General features: G+C 45.6%; 3 protein-coding genes across 4 annotated transcripts; 1 reads left to right on the top strand and 2 right to left on the bottom strand.

Moving 5' to 3' along the window:
- RBBP4 (RB binding protein 4, chromatin remodeling factor) lies at positions 1 to 6,565 on the bottom strand. The gene is made up of 11 exons (XM_015811646.1): positions 6,537 to 6,565; positions 5,159 to 5,306; positions 4,369 to 4,514; positions 3,760 to 3,933; positions 3,278 to 3,393; positions 3,019 to 3,179; positions 2,734 to 2,860; positions 2,457 to 2,534; positions 2,159 to 2,235; positions 2,019 to 2,076; positions 1 to 437 (listed from the first exon to the last, which is right to left on the bottom strand). The coding sequence occupies exons 1-11, from the start codon at positions 6,550 to 6,552 to the stop codon at positions 315 to 317; spliced, it is 1,224 nt and encodes a 407-aa protein (XP_015667132.1). The 5' UTR covers positions 6,553 to 6,565; the 3' UTR covers positions 1 to 314.
- A 794-nt stretch (positions 6,566 to 7,359) lies between these two features.
- Positions 7,360 to 11,641, top strand: ZBTB8OS (zinc finger and BTB domain containing 8 opposite strand). 2 transcript variants are annotated; one of them, XM_015811643.1, is made up of 7 exons: positions 7,360 to 7,480; positions 7,997 to 8,021; positions 8,932 to 9,053; positions 9,655 to 9,737; positions 10,164 to 10,216; positions 10,751 to 10,787; positions 11,264 to 11,492. In XM_015811643.1, exons 1-7 carry the CDS (start codon positions 7,384 to 7,386, stop codon positions 11,348 to 11,350), a joined length of 504 nt encoding a protein of 167 aa, XP_015667129.1. In that variant the 5' UTR covers positions 7,360 to 7,383; the 3' UTR covers positions 11,351 to 11,492. The 2 variants fall into 2 exon arrangements, with proteins under 2 accessions (XP_015667129.1, XP_015667130.1); XM_015811644.1 differs by lacking the exon at positions 10,164 to 10,216 and having other exon boundaries at positions 11,264 to 11,641.
- Positions 11,642 to 12,341: 700 nt separating this feature from the next.
- ZBTB8A (zinc finger and BTB domain containing 8A) lies at positions 12,342 to 18,178 on the bottom strand. The gene is made up of 4 exons (XM_015811642.2): positions 17,366 to 18,178; positions 17,125 to 17,131; positions 14,333 to 14,502; positions 12,342 to 13,660 (listed from the first exon to the last, which is right to left on the bottom strand). Exons 1-4 carry the CDS (start codon positions 18,176 to 18,178, stop codon positions 13,328 to 13,330), a joined length of 1,323 nt encoding a protein of 440 aa, XP_015667128.1. The 3' UTR covers positions 12,342 to 13,327.

The following is an 18,178-nucleotide window of genomic DNA, read 5'->3' as shown; positions in this document are numbered from 1 at the left end:
AATTCTTAACTGCGTCACTGACAGGTTAATGTTTAAGCAGTTTCAATATGCAATATTGTTTACGTGTTTTATCGTAAGGATCCTATTACTCTTTCCTCAAATACTTTGTAAGGTGATAAATTCCTTTCATTAGCATAAGGCAACTTTCAATAAGCACACCCTAGAATGTCACATCTTGTATATAGAGACATTGCCACAATATCACTACTTCTGGAGTCAACATTGTTCAAGCAAGGAATGACTAAAGATTACAAACTAACAAAAATAATGGAACAGTCATTTAAAATCTGCATTTTGGCTTAGCCTTAAAATAATCAAATACTTACCATCTGCCACACTTGCATTATATTGTCTTCTGATACAGAACAAATTACCCAGGGTTCATTGGGATTCCAGGAGAAGTCAGATATCTTTGCAGTGTGACCCCCATGAATGAACTAATACCAAAAACAAGAGACAGTGACATAAATACTCAATAGCAATGGAGCGTACCATTAGAAACAAACTTTATAAAATCCAAGAGACTTGCCCATATAAAATGTATTAATCTTTAATACTTACTTCTAAATATATAAGCTTTTAAAAGCACATTCTAGAATACCGTAAAATACTAGCCTAGCAATAAAGTTGCTGAAGTTTTCTATTTTAATTACATGGACATAAAAAGTCAACATGTGCAAAACATATGGCAGGAACTGAACTTTTAGACTCCAGAATAATTCCATTACTTCTCCAAATCACTCTATTTTTGGTACGGCCCAGTGGTTTTTCAGAACTTGTTCCTCAAAACCAAAATGGATTATTATGGTATTCTGTAAGACTGGGGCCAGATCATGGAAAAGCACTATGAATTGCTTCTGTTTTGAGGATTAAATTCTTGGAAATCAGAGGACAAACCAAGGCGGACCAGACTGATACAACCTGGAGGAGAAATGTTGCCCAATATCACATTTTTGCAGTCTCAAAAGTTAACTACAGGGAACATGAACAAGCGGCATTCGACCATACCTTTCACCTTATTTTATTACCTCTTTGTAGATTTGGAAAGCACATCTCAGGACAAAATAGATTACAGAAAGTGGCAAAAGCAAAAAGTTGCTCAGTCAGACGGACTCTGGAATTTTTGGGTAAAAGATGAAGGGGGGGGGATCATTTCAAACAGAGAGGTAGCAGAGATACCATTGTGGCAAGATTAAAGTCGGAAGGATCCTTGGTGTTCTCTGAGCTTGGTTGTTTTCCTGCAGATGTTTTATGGCCCAACTAGGTAACATTATCAATACTAGTAAGGAGTGGGATTTGCTCTCAGTTTACTTTCTCGTGGCTGGCCCTGCCAGTATTGGTGGTAGTGGTGGGGGGTCCTAGAGGCTCAATTGGGTTTGCTTGGCAGTTCCTTGACTGGGCTTACTTGATTGTTGGTCCAATATTAATCCTGGAGTTAAATCTGTGTTCATCTGGATGCTGATTGTTGGTGAGGATCTTTTTGTTCCCTTTTTGGCTTGTTGATTGTCTCTTTGCACAGTGTATAGATTTTTTTAATGTCTGTGTATCTATTGATGGCTAATGTGTCATGTCAGAGTGTCAAGCTTCTAGAAATTCCCTAGCATTTTTGGACTTGGCTTGGTCTAGGTCAGAATTTCCCAATTGAAACTATGGTTAGGTCAGTCCATATGCTGCAAAATTAAAGAGTTTTCCCCATGTCTTCTGACTGCTAGTTGGCATTCATGGATGCATTTTGCCAGTCTTCTGTTTGTCCTACTTAGCGGCTGTTGCAGTCAGTACCCTGCATGTTGTAGATGGCTCCTGTTTCTTCTTCTGGGGCTGCTGGGTCTTTTGGTTAACTTAGGATGTTTGGAAAGCTTTAGTTGGCTTGTGTGCTACGCTGATTCCATGTGGTTGTAGTAGTCTGTTGGTAGTTTCTGAGATGTTCTTGATGTATGGCAGTGTTATTTTTTTTTAGGGCTTGTGTTGGTTGTGCTGTATTAGGTTGAGTGGCTGAGTAGATTAAAGCACCCACTTACCAGCAATTCAGGTGGACCATCTTCTGCATCCTCGGGAGATTGCTCTTCTCCGATTTTACTAGAAAAGAAAACGCTGCATTATATAAAAACCATTCCTGATAAAACTTATATACGTATCATTACACTAATCAGATGCTCACCTCAAATCCCAGACATTCAGTCGGCGATCAGTACCACTGGAGGCCAAAATGGTTTCATTATGTGGTGACCACTGAACCTGAGGAATAAGATGATGCAAAACACATTGTTGTACAATAGGCACTCCTCACTTAATGACAACTTGGAACAACAGCTCCATTGCTAAGTGATTAAGCGAGGCATGCGACCATGATGGACTTATGGTGCTTTAATTGTAGAACTTTTGAAAGGTCTTCTTAAAGATGCCCAACTTGTCAAAGGATCAAGAGCAAACCATTCCATAACCATTCCATGAATTACCTGAAATATTTCATCTTTATGTGACTCAAAGGAATGCAGCTTTAGTTTCAAGTTTCTCAGATCCCACAATGCAACAGTCTGTCCAGGAAGATCAAAACACAGGGTGATAAATTAAAACATTTTCTCTTTATTTCATGTAGTCAATATTGTGCAATCATATGCTCATTACCTCTTCAATAATACCAAGAGGCCCTATGTAATATGCTGATCCAAAAGACCCCTTAACTGAAACCATGACTTTAAAGGCAAAACACTATACATAATTCTAGTTAGGTACCTTATCGGCTGATCCTGTAGCCAGAATGAACTCGCTGTAAGGATTGAAAGACAGGCAGTTCACTTCAGCAGTGTGAGCATCCACTGAATGGCTTGGTTTGGAAGTGTTGTTTGAACGGGTGTCCCAGCTTAAAAAAAGAAAAGAAAAATAAAGCAATTCAGTTTGAAAAACTGTTCTCATAGGATAGTAATATATTCATCACTGTGTGATTAACAAAACCCTTTTTTAAATAAAAATAAATAAATCAGAAATTCAGTTTGAGATAAAGGATACTGCTTTGCTTACATCATGAGTTTCTGATCATCAGCAACAGATCCAAAAAGAGATTCGTGGAGCAAATGCCAGGAAACATCCTCCACCACAGCTGTATGACCAGTGAAGATAGTTTTAGCATCCACCACTTTCCCTTCCTTTGGAACAGCACTTATGTCCCACAAGCAAATAGTCTTAAACAAGGAGGAGAGAAAGTGTGTTTTGTTAGGATAATTTATCTGGCAATTAATACATGAAATGGGATGTGCTAATTAAGCAAATAATTACTCACATGATCGTCAGATGCACTTAGCAAATGTCCACTAAGATTTGGATTCCAAGACAGACCATAACCTTCTTTTTGATGCCCCCGAAGACGCAGATCTGGATTGCACTCCCCAGAAGGATCTACAAAGAAAACAGCGACTGAGCAAAAGCACAAATGTAATAAAATAATAATCATTGCTTCTCATTTTTTAAAACATTTAACACTAGGGAATTGCAAATAACAACCACGTAACTACTGTGAAAAAGTGTCAGCTTTAACTCCAACCTGATTCAAAATTAAGAAAACTTGACTGTCTAGTTGAACCACATAATTAAACTGTTACTCAAAACCCTTCCTTAGTAAACACTATCATACACTTTTCCTACTTGCCCAAATGCATAAATGTTACTTTTAATTAATTTTTAACATTCAAATAGTGATTTGGCATATAACATTTTTAAGATATTTCCAAAAAGGAGATAAAAGACATGAAACTCGATAAAAACCTGGTTTAGATGGATGTTTCGTATAATCAAATACAAGAACATCACTGGATGGAGTTTTTGTGGCAATAATGCAAGGATTCTGAGGCATGTAGCGGGCTCTATTCACTTCTCCTTCATGGTTGATTTTTATTTCAATTTCAATTTTTCCACTAACAGATCCAAAGCCGCCAAATTCTGGAAATAAAGAGAAAGTTTATAAACTCTTCTTTGTTGCTGATCATAGGATATGAATTCAGAACAGAAATATAAAAACTAATGCAATAATACCATACAGCAATCTAAATATTTAAGCTCTGGAAACTACTATTGCTGATTACTAAACCGTGCTTAAGCAAATGGGACATTAAAAGCTTTCCTTTGATTTATCTAAAAAAAGAAAATACTGACATTTCATATTTATAGTGTTACACAAGTGTTTCTATCAGCTCATTATCAGATGTTCATCATGCACCTAATGGAAACATAACTAAATGATTTTAAACCATTAGTCAATAAAACCAAAACAAGAAATCAGGGACTGCCAAAAATTACACAAAAGATGCAATTACACAAGCTATGCTTTAAACAACAAGTCTAAACCCTTAACTAAAAATGTAATTTTTCTTTTACCTCCTTTTTCACTATCATAATGTGAGGCATCAAACTGGGCATCGTCATTGGGGAGCTGGACACTGGCTATCACAAGGTGATTTTGCTCATCAGACGTATGGGTCCCAAGAACTAGCCGGTGAATACTGAAATCTTTGCCTTCAGGTCTGTAATACCATTAAAAATGAGATTGGGTTGAACTTAAGAGAGCTGTGTAATAGGATATGGCCTGACTCAGAGAAGGCCAAGGCATTACAGAAAAGGTATGCGAGTCCCAGGAATGTGAGAAACAAATTCAAACAAACCTCACCTTGATTAGTTTAGCATTAAGATTAATTAGAGAGGGGGTTTAGATAGCTTCCTGCTACAACATCCTAATTATATAAAATCCTGTCTGAAGACTCCACACGATTCCTGTTTCTTGGCTATGCCTACCTTTAAGATTTGACCATTATTTTCCCAGGACTGAGTAACAGCAACATTTTAGATTTTGTTTTTGCCAAACACAACACATCCATAATGGCTTAGCAAAATTTGTGGAACAAGATTTATTCCAATTTAAAATAGGTTTTACTTGTTGTGCTCACCCCTATTTATTATATGTCAATAAACAGCTGCAAAAGAAAATTAAAAGTATGGTGAGGACTACTGTGTGCATATAAGTCTTATCCCCGATATGCACATGTCAGAATTATTGGCACTTTGAGATAATGGGAGCAAGGTCTTTAAATTTATGCTAAATGCTGCTTATGGCTATTCTTCCAGCATGTTTACCCAGAAATCTCACTCTGTTCAATTCTTAGAGAATTACCTGGTTACATCAGGAAGCCACTGAGCAGTCAAGCTGGGCCATTCTAAGGCATGTGTCATTACAAGGTCATAAAGAAAGGGAGTATTCTTTTTCCATATTTTATATTCTTCATTGATCACTCGTTCCTCCACTGCATCATCAAAGGCAGCTAAAATATAACATCAGCGCGATTCAATTAATTTTATAGTTGCACGAAAACAAATTATTACTAAAACAAACTATTCAGGATAGGAGATAGAAGGGAAAAGTTTACTTTTTATACACCATAAAAGCTTATCAGGAAATGAGAACATCTAATAATTAAACATGAAATCCTTCCTGCATAGACCTTACTGTTGGCTCGGTAATTATCACTGATGCACACCGGCACACCATTTTTTGGTTGTTAGAAATGATTTCCCACAATATCAATATTAAAGTTCCAAGTCTGCGGGCAGCCCTTTTCCACAAGACAGAGCACAAGACCAGAGGGATCAAACTGTCATTTGTTTTCTTTAATGCTTCAAAAGAAAATCCAGCTCCGGCGTGCAGCGCAACCAAGAGCCTTCGTTTCCACCCGGAGATACTCCGCTTCAGATGGCTTCAGCCGAGCGCTCCCTCCGGGCATCTGCGGAGGCCTTCCTCCCGGCTACCGAGCGGCCAGGCTTCCCACTCCGCCTCGTTTCAAGGAGAGCAACCCCACCGCGCGGGAGAGCGAGGCCCGTTCCCGGGGGAAGCCGGGCGGGCTGCGCTGGGCCAACAATGGCCAGGCCCCCCCCCCGCCCCTCCCCCCCCGGGAGCAATTGGGCCGCGCCGCCCAGAAAGGCCGAGCGGGGGGAGGGAGGGAGGCCCGGCGGCTCCCCGGCCCTCCTTCAAGCCCTCCGGGGGCCGGGAGGGAAGGGCCTCGTCCCCCCCCCGCCCCGCGGTCGGCGCCTGGGCAGCCGCGGCGCCGGCGTTGCTCCTCCGGAGGGCGGAGACCCGACTGCCGCGGCGCCCTTCAGCAGCCGCCGGGAAGGCTCAGGCCGACGCGGAGTGAAGCTGCCGGGCGAAAGGGGGGCGGGGGAGAGCGCCAATTCCCCGGCCAGGAAACCGGGGAGCCGCCCGGCCCGACCTACCTGAGCCATCGGGCAGCCCGGCCCGCCTCATCCCGGCGCACTCACCGCCGCCGCCGCCGCCGAGGGAGCCAGAAGCGCGGACGCGCCGCCGCGGGGAAAGAGTTGGAGCGGGCGGGCCCAGCGCGCGCGGCGCACCCCATTGGGCAGCGAAGGGGAGACGGGGCGGGGCCAGGTCGACAGGCGCTGGGATTGGCTGAGGGGCTCCCCGCCTGGGCGGGAAGGGAGTGCGGGAGCGGGGCCTTTTCCGGCGGAGCCTTCCTCTCGGCGGAGCAGGGCTCGCTTACCTTCCTTATCCGCCATGATGGCGATGCGTTGAAGGGGCGCGTGTGCGTCACGGCTCCCGGTTCCCGACGGCTGGCCGGCCACGCCTCTATGGTTTGGCGAGGCCGCCGCCTGTCCCTCGCCCCCCCCTCGTTCGCCCGTCGCCTCAGAGCGGCACCGCGCGCGCCGCGTTCGCGCCAACGGCAGCCAATCGCAGACCCTCACGGCCGCGGCCTCCTCCACGAATCACGAGCGCGGGAATGGCGGGAGGGGGCGGGGCAGGAAAGGCCGCGCGCGCGCGAACGAGCGAGCCCCCTGCCGCTGCTTCCTCCCCCTCCCTCCGCCTGAGCCGCCATTTTCGGGAGGGGTGTGGGGGGGTCCGGGCTGGGTGGGCTGCTCCGGGGAAGGACCTCCTCCTCCTTCTTCCCCCCCTTTGGTCGCCCTCACAGTTGTCAATCATTCCGTCATTTACTCGGAGGAGGAGGAAGGTGGGGTTTTTTTTCCTCCCCTTTCGGGGCAGCCGGTCAGGCACAAATCCAGCAGGTAAAGTTGCCAAAAGGAGGACCGCTTCCTCGCCTTTTTCTAGGGCAGGGGTGGGCCACCTTGGCTCTTTTAGGACTCGTGGACTTCAACTCCCAGAATTCCTGAGTCAGCCATGGCTAAACATGGAAACCTCTCCCTTTCCCCTCAGCGTGGCTGGCTCAGGAATTCTGGGAGTTGAAGTCCACGAGTCCTAAAAGAGCCAAGGTGGCCTACCGCTGTCCTAGAGGCCCCCGAGAGGGTTTCGGGGCGGAGTCGGACCTCTGCGGAAGCGCCCCGAACGGCTCCGGCGCCTTCCGGGTCTCCGAGCGCGGCTGTCCCCCGGGCGCCATGGCGGAGGAGGACGGCGGCGAGAGGGACTACGGCCTGACGGCGGCGCAACGGGCGGTGAAAGGCCGCTACCCCGCCATCCAGAGGAAGTACGCGTGTGAGTGCGGCCCGTCGCCCCGGGCGGGCGGGGGTCTCCCTTCCTCGCCTGGTCCGGGGTTTCCTCGCTCGGGAGCTGCGGGGGGAGGAACAGCCGCCCGGGGAACGCGAGAAGGGCGATTCCCGCATTTATCGCAGGTGGGAACGAGAACCAGGATGGCTGGGCGGAGAGAAGCCGAGCCAAGTGCGTTGTCTTCGGGCGGAGGGCAGAGGAGAGCCAAGCGGCCCTTTCCTCGTTCAATTCTTCAATCATAAGTTTATTCTCCGTAATTCAGTGAGTGCGCAGCCTCCAGCCGTCCTTGGGGAGGTTTTGCTCAACTATACTTCTAGCACGGCTAAATCAATAGGTTTTCTATTTCCCAATCTGGAAAAAAAATGTTGAGATTTTGAATTTGAGATGATTATTTTTTCACTAGCAAATCAAAACCTGTGACTCCTTGAGCTTCAGGCCTTACTGTGTTTTTTGTGGATTTTACTTTGACTAATTGAATTTATATATATTTTAAACCACATTTAGATCTGGATCACACAGCTGATGTGCAGTGAGTATTTTTACCTAAGTGTATAATCTAATAAATGGAAGGGGGAGGGCTAAGTTATACAATGTCCATTCTTTCGCTAGTCTTCAGGAAAGAGTTTTTTCATGTCATAATTCCTCATTAGTAAATCTAATCTTATTTTATTCTGGATATGCTAGACTAGCATCTTAACTCTGTCTACAAAGCATTGTTCCATGTTAGGTTACTTATTCATCTTGTTCCATACTTGTCCAAATTCCCATGTTGTATTAAAATTATTTTATCTTGGTTTAGTGTGTTTAATTAGATTTAATTAATTTAAGGGACTTAATTTGAGTCCATTAAATTAATTAAAATTGATTCTATTACAGCTTAGCAAATTTGTGACTGGGTTGTTAGGGGTTAGTCAGGAAATAATGGCTTACAAAAATTATGCTTGGGGAAGGCAACTCAACTGATAATGATTCTCCAGATTGGAAGCTTCTCCAGTCTCCAATTCTGTCTGTAAAGGGGAGGAAACAAATATGGTCTCCCTATCTGGAAAACAGGAGTTAAGTCCCTAAGATACATGTCTTCCCCAAAACCTTCTAGCTTAAATCCAATGTATGAGTTTGTACCTGTTGGAAGATCACATAATTTATTCTAAAAGATTCCTCTGCAGACTGGGAAGAAGAGTGAATGAAAACAAAGGTTTTTCTAAAGAGCAAGTCATTGTAGAGGTTATTGTTAGCACATTGAATAAAAGCCACAGAATTAAAAGGGAAACTATTTATTTTCTATTCGAGACCTCAAAGTTTAAATCATTTACTATTTATCCTATAAATCCATTGAATTGTCCTTTCTGATACTCTGGTCTTCAGATTTCTCATCTGTATATTTTATTCTGATGCTAGGACCATCCTACCAAACAGAATTAATTCTGATCAATTTGTAGGTTGCATGCCTGGGGTGATACCTTGGAAGAGGCGTTTGAACAATGTGCTATGGCCATGTTTGGGTATATGACAGACACGGAGACCGTTGAACCTCTTGACACTGTAGAGGTGGAAGCGGAAGGTAAGAAAGCGCTTTTGAAGCCCGGCTGTTCTAAGCAGGCATTACCCAGAGGTTTTTGCCCACATCTACAGGCAGGAACAACTTTTAAGAAGGCTGCCTTGAACTCCATGAGCGTTTTTAAAGAGCAAAGTATTAGATGAAGATCTGTCAGTGCATGAATGTATTGATTAAATATATGGACCTGCTTTTATTATATTGTCTATGAATCAGTTCTCAAATGGCCCCAAGGAAAACATTGGATGTAAGATCAATTCCTTAGTCCTTCTCTGCCCACCAGAAAACCCAGGCAGGGGGAAAACATTACTTCCACCCAAAAGTTGTAAAAGACTTGTAAGCATAATTGTCGATTCTTGCAGGTAGGCAAAAAAATTAATTTTCTTTGCATTCAATTTAAGACAACGAGCAGAAAAAGCAGTTTTAGCATAGTTAAGAATGTGCAGGAAAATGATGAGCCCTCTCAGTGTGGTTCACACAAACATCACCTTTCATATCCTTTGCCCAGCCTAAAACTGTTTAGGGTAGTAATCAGATATGTTTGGGCAGGGAGGAGAAATTTCTGCTTTGAAAATCCACCTGAGGTTTCTAATATATTTTTCCATAGGACACGATATGCTCTCTCTTCTCTTTCATTTCCTCAATGAGTGGCTCTATAAATTCAGCGCTGAAGAGTTTTTCATACCCAGAGTGAGTATTTACTATTTTTCATCTTAAGAAATAGGGACGCTGGCTCTTTGCGATGATCCTGTTGATCTATTGAATTCATCCAATCTTACGACACTGAGGAGGATCATAAGACTGCAACTAGCCATTGAGAAAATCTAACGAGGAGCAGGAACGTATTTTATTAAGGTCCCGTTAGTTGCATTCTACTTGTGAATCAGGGATTTTTTACAGATTAACTAGATTATATGGGCTGCTTGAGATGCTGGAGCAGACTAGAATATCCATTTGTCGTTTCTAAGAAGTTACTGCTTTAGGTCTGTCCTGATGTATGTAGAGAGTGGGCAACTGTTCTGCTTGGATTAAGAATCCTGGTACTTGAAGATGCTACTGGAGGTGTGTGAAGATGTATACATTTCGTACTAAGGTTAAATTCCTCCCTGTTTATAGGAAGTGAAAGTGCTTCACATTGACCGAATACGTTTCAAGATACGCTCTATTGGGTACGTGAAATTACCCAGTTTAAAGTAGAGGAGTCGAAATTCTAAAAACTAAAGACTTTCATGGAAGATTCTGCAGAGTCTACTAAGATTCTGCAAAGATGGTTACTAAGTGTCATCTCTGCCAGGTTTCTTCACTATGATTTCTCATGAACTTTTGGGAAAGGAAATGCACGCCATTGTGATCAAATTTGTCTGCCTTTAAATCAGCATTCCCCAACCTTTTCGGATTGGTGACCAGGCATGGGGGGGGAGGGGATGGTTTTGTGTGAGGGCCAGGTGTGCAAGCCCGCACAGCTTCATTCACTGGTGTGAGTGGGGGTGTGAGCCTCCTGCTTGCACAAAAGCTGCGCCCGTGTGCCGGCCTGCCACTCACACAGCCTGGTTGCAAATAGGCCATGGCCCAGTAGTGGGCCACGGCCCACAGGTTGGGGACCCCTGCTTTAAAATGACCCAGGTGGCTTCCCCCTCTGGTGATGGCTTTTTAAAAAATGCTTTACTCTGGTAATCTAATGATCGCTTTCTTTTATTTTCAAGGTGGGGAGAAGAGTTCTCTTTGCAGAAGCATCCCCAGGTATTTTCTAACGAGCTTTAACATACCGTAGTTCTTGTGAATCAGAGTCAGATCTGGCTTGGTTGAGCATCTTTCTGCGTTGCAGGAAAACGATCCTTGCATTTCTAAGTCATAGCTCATTTAACCATGATTTACTAAATAAGCCACACTTGTTTAGGTCCACATAACCACAGTTAAATGATCCATGCATTGCAAGCCACAACACTTAATAGTATGGCTTGGCATGATTTATACATACAGAAACCATTTATTTTCATTCTGACTAGAAGAAGCAAGTGAGCGTACAGTCCCTGCCTCCAGTTTGGCTCTTCCCTTGTTTCAGCGCAAAGAGACGCTGTTGCTCAAATGTTCACATCTGATTTCTGTTCTCTGCTCTTGACAAGGATGTTTGAATTCTGCCTGAATAAGCCATGGTTAAGCATGGTTTGTTGAATTAGCAAGTTATTTACTGTTTTCCCTTTGCTTGTTCATCTCAGGGGACAGAAGTCAAAGCAATCACGTATTCAGCCATGCAGGTCCAGGAAGAAGGAAAACCAGAAGTTTTTGTCATAATCGATATTTAAAGAAAGGTGGTCTGTCTGCTGGACGATCCCTCTGCATCCAGCCCGTTGAGCAACAGGAGTCATTTTCAGGAGGAGCCCAGAAGCCAGTCGGCCAGGAGAAGCTCTGGATGCAGATTCAGGCAGCAGCCATTGAGGAGATAATTAGACTAACTTGGCAGTGAAAGCCAGAGATGAAATTGTTAGCTGTTTCATGACAAGATGCGTGATGGAAATGAACTAGGATTATTTTTTTTCTTGTTTTAATTTAATTCCTCCATTTCCCCCTTGGGGAATACATCCAGTAAGAGGAAACAAAGCGTGCTCCTCGTGTCTGGTGTTCTTCGTCGGCTTTGGCACCAGGCTCAGACCCGAACTGGGGACGACGCTGGCATGGAGGAGAGCCATGTTAGTCTCTGCGGGCCAAAAATCAAAGGAGTCTGCTGGGCAAAAATGCAGATAGTCCTCAACTTGCAGTCACAGTTGGGACCAGAATTTCCATTGCTAAGCGACAGAGTTGTTAAGTTAGTCTTGCCTGATTTTTCTAAGCCTTTTTGCCACAATTATGTGAATCGCTGCAGTTGTTAAGCAAATCCGTCTTCCCCCACTGGCTTTGCTTGTGGGAAGCTGGCTGGGGAGGCTGGGAATGGTGATTCCAGGACCCCAGGATGCTGTAACTGTCCTAAATACATGCCGGTTGCCAAGCCCTCAGACGCCGCGGCAGTCATAACAAATGGTTGTAAGTCGAGGACTAACTGTAGTCAGGGAGGTAGAACTCAAAAGTAATCTCGCGTGGGGTGTGAGGGGGAGGCCATGCTTGCCACAGAAGGGAAGAGAACGACTGGCCCACAACTATCTTGGATGGGATGTAAATATTTTAAATGTATTCAAAATATGTTCACTTTGCGTAAACAAGCAGTATGACAAAATATTTGACTGTCGTAGAAGCCAAGAGGTACTGCATCTGCCCACTTGACAAATGTCACTGGCCTGGGGGATTTCGGGGGTTTTGCCACCCTGTGCCAGTGAAAGGTGTTTTGTCAATCAGGAAGCTGTCTTAATGCTACAAGTATAGTATTTTACTATAAATAGCAACTAGATCAGGATCTCAGGACTTCCTTCCCCACTGAAGGAAACACCAGGGTGTTGGGCTAAATGAGAAAATACAGGTTATATTACCTCTCACAACCTCGCATGTTTGGTGCAGTGTAACATTTCCATAAAGTCAAGGAAGTCAACGTGTGAACAGATGCATCATGAGGAAAAGCTGCAGTCCCACCTGTGTGTTCCAGTGCTGGATTTGAAAAGTCTCACTTGTTCTACCAGGTGCAAGGCCTGCCAAGAGGGTTCACCGAAAACAGATTTGGGAATCAAAAACTGGTTTTGAAAACTTACTGTTTTTAATACACAAACGATGGTTTGGAGAAGGCGCATGCTTGCTGAAGGATTATGAATTGTCCACTTACATTCCTTTGGATCTACTGGCCGTCTTTCTAAGATAACACATAGCTGAGGTTACTGTCCTTGGCCGAGTACAGGCTGGAGCACTGCTAAACCTTCCATATTTGTGTTTATAGTTAAACCAAACTCTTATACGTGCAAAAATTTAATTCAGTAACTGAATTACTATGAAGTTCACTTTTATTTTGAAGGGCTTCCCAATTCTGTAAAAGGATTAAGAGGATAATTTTATATTATCAAAAGTTATCACGGTCACCGTTTGCAAATAATTGTTCATACATCGCGCCATCTTCAAACGGAGGCCTCCTTATGCAATAAAATAGTGATACTTGGGAGTAGCTAAATTCAGAAGAGAGACAATGGCATGTCCGTCAGTCACTGCATGCAGTTGACCCCAAACCAGGGAAAGCCTTCAGAGCAGAGTGCATTTGAACCCTGGGCCGGCAGGTAGGCAGGCTGGGCGTCAACGGTCAAGACAAGGAATGAGATGACGCAACAGGAAGATGGGGGGAGACTCTACGACCGATCAGTCCTCCATACCTACCTAATGTTGGGCTTTACATCTTTTTCCTCGGCTTCCTCGTCACTGTCATCCACTTGCTGGATAACCAGATCAGACGAGCCGTCCTCTACAATCTCCACGTCGGATCTGTTGTCTTCGCTGTAATTCCAGTTGGAGTCTTTGTCCTCTTCCAGAGGGAACTCCGGGGGCGGTTCTGTGTCCAAGTCAATGCGGATGCTGTCGATCCCGGCTTCGGAGAGGCATTCGTTGCAAAGTCTGTAGCGTCTGGTCCCTTCCTGGACCACCTGGCCCGTCATTTCGGTGACATGGCGCTTGCATTTTCTGCAGATGGGCTTGCAAGCTTGATGGATCTGCAGTGATGGGAGGGAGGGGACATTAGCAGAAAGTGCTTACATGGACATTGAATTGTTTGGCAATAGCAAGTAACACTCTCCTTACTGAGAGAATTGCTAAGTTAAATTTAGACCTAAGTTAAATCGATTTAATCTAGAAAAGACTTTGTAAGAGCTGGACATCATTAGTGTTTGAATACGATGGGAGGTAAAAAAAACAAATCTCAGGTGGCAGCAGCACTGAACCACTGACTGCTCTGTGGCCTGGCAGAAAACTCTATGAAGTTGTTTATGATGTCAGCAGGAGTCAAGGTCGAGTCAAGATAAACCTAAATTTCAGGATAAGAAGGACTTCTCTCTCTCTCTCTTTAGCAAAGAAGTGATGAAGATTAAAACAAATTAACTTCTTACTTGCAAAGTGAAGTTATTACAGGGTAACGCTCTTGTACAATTTTGTATATAATTACATAATTCTCTCGGCCAAAGTCCCCCGTGCTGAGCAGAGGCTCCCCCGGGGCCTTAAGGCCCACCTTGCCTCAGCCTCAGAAGCCAGGTGGTTCTCTACAATGCAGGCTTTGCTTTGACCATCCGGTGTTTCACTACAACTCCCAGAACTCCTAGTCGTGTGTCTATCTGTGTGTGAAGGTACCGTCTTAAGGCAAAACATCAAAAAAAAAAAAAAAAGTTTACCGTCCGAAAGTGGCTGCTCAAGTGATCCAGCCGGCTGAACCTTTTCCCGCAGGCTTCGCAAGGGTACGGCCGCTCTCCTGTGTGGCAGCGGAGGTGTCGCTTCAGGTCTGCCTTCCGTTTCACCACGTGGGTGCAGAAGGGGCATTTGAACCTCATCCGAGGCAGGTCCTCTGAAATACAAAGCACCCCCTTCAGCTGCAAAACCCTCCAGACGGACCCCGACTGGTCTACGTGGAATTACTAGTCATCCAATGACCTTGGAAGGAGCATAAAACAGCATTTTGCAGCCTTGGCAACTGTTAACACCTGTGGACTTCAACTCCCATGATTGCTCAGCCAGAAACTTTGGGAGTTGATGTCCACACGTCTTAAAAGTTGCCACGGTTGAGAAACCCTGGTCTAAAAGCAGGCAAAGTGGCTGGTCTTTATGTGCTTATGTGGCTCAATTCTGTTCAAGTGAGCAATGAGAACTTGCAACAGATTCTGCTGGAAAGTGCAGATGGTCCTCAATTTACGACTAGTTGCTTAGCAGCCGTTCAGAATTAACGATGGACTTCTCTGCGGCCATTTACAGCCCAAATTCAAAATTCCGATGGCTGCCCCACCCTTAGCCTGTGACTGCATTTTGGGCATTTGGCAACCTGCACACCTTTACAGCTGTTTGCAGCACCCCATTGTCACAATTTACAACATTTTTTGCTGGAAATAGGTGTTTATTTCCTGTTTCTGGCAAAACCGGCCCATTATGAACCAGCGGTTTGCTTAATCACAACAAAGGTGGTAAAATTCAGGTGCAGTCACGTGATGACCTGCTTAATAATGATGGGTACGAACTTCCAACTATAATTCTGGGCTCAATTACAGTCGTAAGTCAGGGACCACCTGGAATAGCCCAGCCCAGAGTCTCCCCAAGAGTCGCTTTTCCAGCGATGCACAGCCTTCAGGTTTACTAGCCGGGATTCAGCAGCTTTTTTACAGATGCTCACTTTGATCCTTGGCTCCTTCATGATGCAATGCTGAAACATTCCAAACTCTGCTTTGGAAATTTTGTTCCCAGAGGCCAGTTCCTGTCCCTCTCAGGGCCAAATTCAGCCTCTGGCACCAGCAGCTTTTTTCCACTGTTGGGTGAAGGAGACAGATTTGGACAGAAAATGGTCTGTGTTGCTTCTCCCCCCTTTGTTGATCGGACCAAACATGATGTGCTTAGGTTTTTGTTAACTCTGAAACCTATTTTTGGTTAAAGGGTGGTTATACATACAAGAAATGAATATGGAGGAAGGAAAGGAAAATTCTTTTAAGCAAACTCAGAAGGAGCTCGGCTTTAATTCTTGGAGCTTCAGCCTGCCGACGGTTTCTGCACAAGGTGCTCCCTGCAACCGGTGAGAGTCCAGCCCTTCCCTTCGGTCTCCTCTGCTCTATCGGCCGGCCCCCCAAGGCTCAGGGGTTGCATAAGGATCTCCAGCTAGCTCCATTTTGGCACCACCATCAGAATACCAGAAAGGCACACTGAAGTTCAGGTCAAAGTTCATGCCACAGGAACAGGAAAAACCCTCAAAAGCCCAAGAAGGTATAAAAACCCACCACTCCCAGGTGCATGTAGTCAGCTGCTCCAGAGCCTCATGTCTTGTGGTTCTGCTCTTCAATAAACAACTGTCTTTCTAAAGCAGTCTCCATTTTGTTTATTCCCGGCTTGGACTGGACCCTGATGAAGATTTTTCTTTCAACAGAATGAATGAATGAATGAATGAATGAATGAATGAATGAATGAAGGCTTATGTCAGCCAAGGAGACACCTGTAATGTATACTTTTAAAAAATGTTCGCCAATTATCCTGCTCTGCAAGTTAGAGATTGCAGGGAGAAACTGATGGCAACCTTGAATGATGCCAGACGAGTCAACCAAACTGAACTATGTGACTGAATACTTAAGTTTATACAAAACCCCATTCAGGGCAAGTCGCTCTTCTCCCACCGATCCCTTCTAGCTGTGTACAGACTATAATTCCCACCATCTGTGTTTTAAGGAGCAAGGCTGCCCAAGACAGTTGGCAGGCACTCAGCTGGGGAAGATACAACTCCTAGAGTTTACTTCTCCTAAATAAAATAAACTGTGAATTGTGAATAGCTCATTTAGAACATGAAAAGCAGTTAGGACACATTCAATGGATTACCCGGCTGTGCAGCTGGATGCAACATCTGGTCAACTTGAGCAGAGGATCAAAGAAAGCAGAATCGTGTGTTTCAGTCAAACAGCATTTTCTAATAACGGTGGGGGAGGACATTGGAGGATCTGCTTCTGGCAGCAAACGGTCTTGGGCTGGCGGTACAAAATAGGATTTGGGAATGACCTCGGGGGACAAAGGAAAGAGATGCTGCCGAGGGAAGGAGCAGAGAAGAGCAGGGGGAGCCCCCAGTGGCTTAACCTTCAGAGGAGGAAACTTAGGAAGGACCCACCCTAATGGATCAGGCAGCTAAAAGTGGCATTAGGAAGTTTCAGACTTGCAAGACTCCCTTAATATACCTTTAGAATAAACTAGAATTAGCTCATTGGTCCCATTTCCTGCCTGATTTACCAGGAGGGCTGACATGTTGCTGCACCAGCTCACAATCTCCTGGAGCCGGCTCCAGCAGGATGGGCTTCACGCTGTGCCCTGCATCGGCACCCACCACCACATTCCCCTTAAGCTAAGAGAGCAAAAAGACGACTTTGGATTGAAATCTCTGCTAAAGAGCTCCGTTTCCAGAATCTACCAAGTCCTGCACTGCACTCAGCAAACATTCACGGCGCGTCACCTGGAACCTTCACCTCCACAAGAACTAGCAATTCGGAGGCACCCACGTCTGCCTGTCTTTAGCTTCCCACCCGACTGAGCTTCTGCCCGGGTAGGGCAGGGAATGGAGCGCCAAGGCTCTTACCCTCAGCCCAGTTCCCCATGACCCCCAAGACGGAGGGCATGCTGGGGTACTGCTCTTCGCCTTTGGAAGACTTGGACTTGCTGGCGGGGTGGGGCGATTCGTGCTCATGCTGAGGCACAGCCAGCCCTCTCGCATCCGCACCCTGCCCGTACTGGTAGCCGGCAGGACAGGAATCCCCTTCCGAATCCACCTGGAGGTCTTCTTCAGACGGAGCAGAGTGGCTCGCCTGTTCAGCAGCCCGGTCTTCCAGCTTGTTCGCTTTGTAGGGGGGCCCGTCCGCAGGCTGGGCCAGCCCCAGATGCCGGCTTTTCTTCAGGGGTTCCTGTCTTTGGTCATGTTTGGAGAGGGGCTGGGTGGCTCTCGGGGTGGATGGGTAGTAGCTGAAATTCGTCCAAGAGTTGCTGTTGATCATGCACGTCCCTCGGTCGGGGCTCAGGTGGGAGTGGGGGGGGCTGGACTCCGCTCTCCAGCCGGCACTGTACAAGCACAAGCGCTCCACCCCGTTGGAGCTGACCTCCTTGTCCGAGAGGCTGAAATAGCGGTCCTTCTCCTTCTCACTGATGTCCAGGGAGGACTTGATGAAGGTCTTGCAGACGCTGATGACGTCGGTCATCTGAAGGAAGCTGGCGGCCGACATCACCTCGATCACGTTCTGGCCGGTGAGGGAGAGTTTGCCCGAATACACAAAATCCAGAATCACCGAGAAGGTCTCCGGGGAAAAGGCCTGGAAAGTGGCCGTGGTGGGCTGGCCAGCCTCCTTGGAGCACTGGGAGAGGAGCATCTTGAAGTAGCCGCTGCTGGCAAAGAGCACATTGCGGTGGGCTCTGAAGACCTTCCCCTCCACCAGGATGCTGCAGTCGCAGAAGAGGTCCTGCTGCCGCTGCTCGTTTAACTGCTGCAGGAGGTGGGACTGATGGGAAGAAATCTCCAT

Source organism: Protobothrops mucrosquamatus, unplaced genomic scaffold, assembly GCF_001527695.2.
Source record: "Protobothrops mucrosquamatus isolate PMUCROS unplaced genomic scaffold, P.Mucros_1.0 scaffold46, whole genome shotgun sequence".
In the NCBI taxonomy this organism is placed as follows: Eukaryota; Metazoa; Chordata; class Lepidosauria; order Squamata; family Viperidae; genus Protobothrops; species Protobothrops mucrosquamatus.
The sequence above is the reverse complement of the archived record's forward strand: the minus strand, read 5'-3'. Positions and strand labels throughout refer to the sequence as shown.

What these genes read in the sequence shown, in the direction of transcription:
- RBBP4 (XM_015811646.1), bottom strand. An exon ending in TTATGATAGTGAAAAAGGAG is followed by an intron (nt 3,934 to 4,368) that starts GTAAAAGAAAAA and finishes CTTTATTTCCAG; the next exon opens with AATTTGGCGGCTTTGGATCT. An exon ending in GAAACATCCATCTAAACCAG is followed by an intron (nt 3,394 to 3,759) that starts GTTTTTATCGAG and finishes TTTTCTTTGTAG; the next exon opens with ATCCTTCTGGGGAGTGCAAT.
- ZBTB8OS (XM_015811644.1), top strand. Translation starts at nt 7,384, where the DNA reads ATGGCGGAGGAGGACGGCGGCGAGAGGGACTACGGCCTGACGGCGGCG. An exon ending in CATCCAGAGGAAGTACGCGT is followed by an intron (nt 7,481 to 7,996) that starts GTGAGTGCGGCC and finishes AACCACATTTAG; the next exon opens with ATCTGGATCACACAGCTGAT. An exon ending in AAGAGTTTTTCATACCCAGA is followed by an intron (nt 9,738 to 10,750) that starts GTGAGTATTTAC and finishes TTTATTTTCAAG; the next exon opens with GTGGGGAGAAGAGTTCTCTT.
- ZBTB8A (XM_015811642.2), bottom strand. Translation starts at nt 18,178, where the DNA reads ATGGAGATTTCTTCCCATCAGTCCCACCTCCTGCAGCAGTTAAACGAG. An exon ending in TGAGCAGCCACTTTCGGACG is followed by an intron (nt 13,661 to 14,332) that starts GTAAACTTTTTT and finishes CCATCACTGCAG; the next exon opens with ATCCATCAAGCTTGCAAGCC.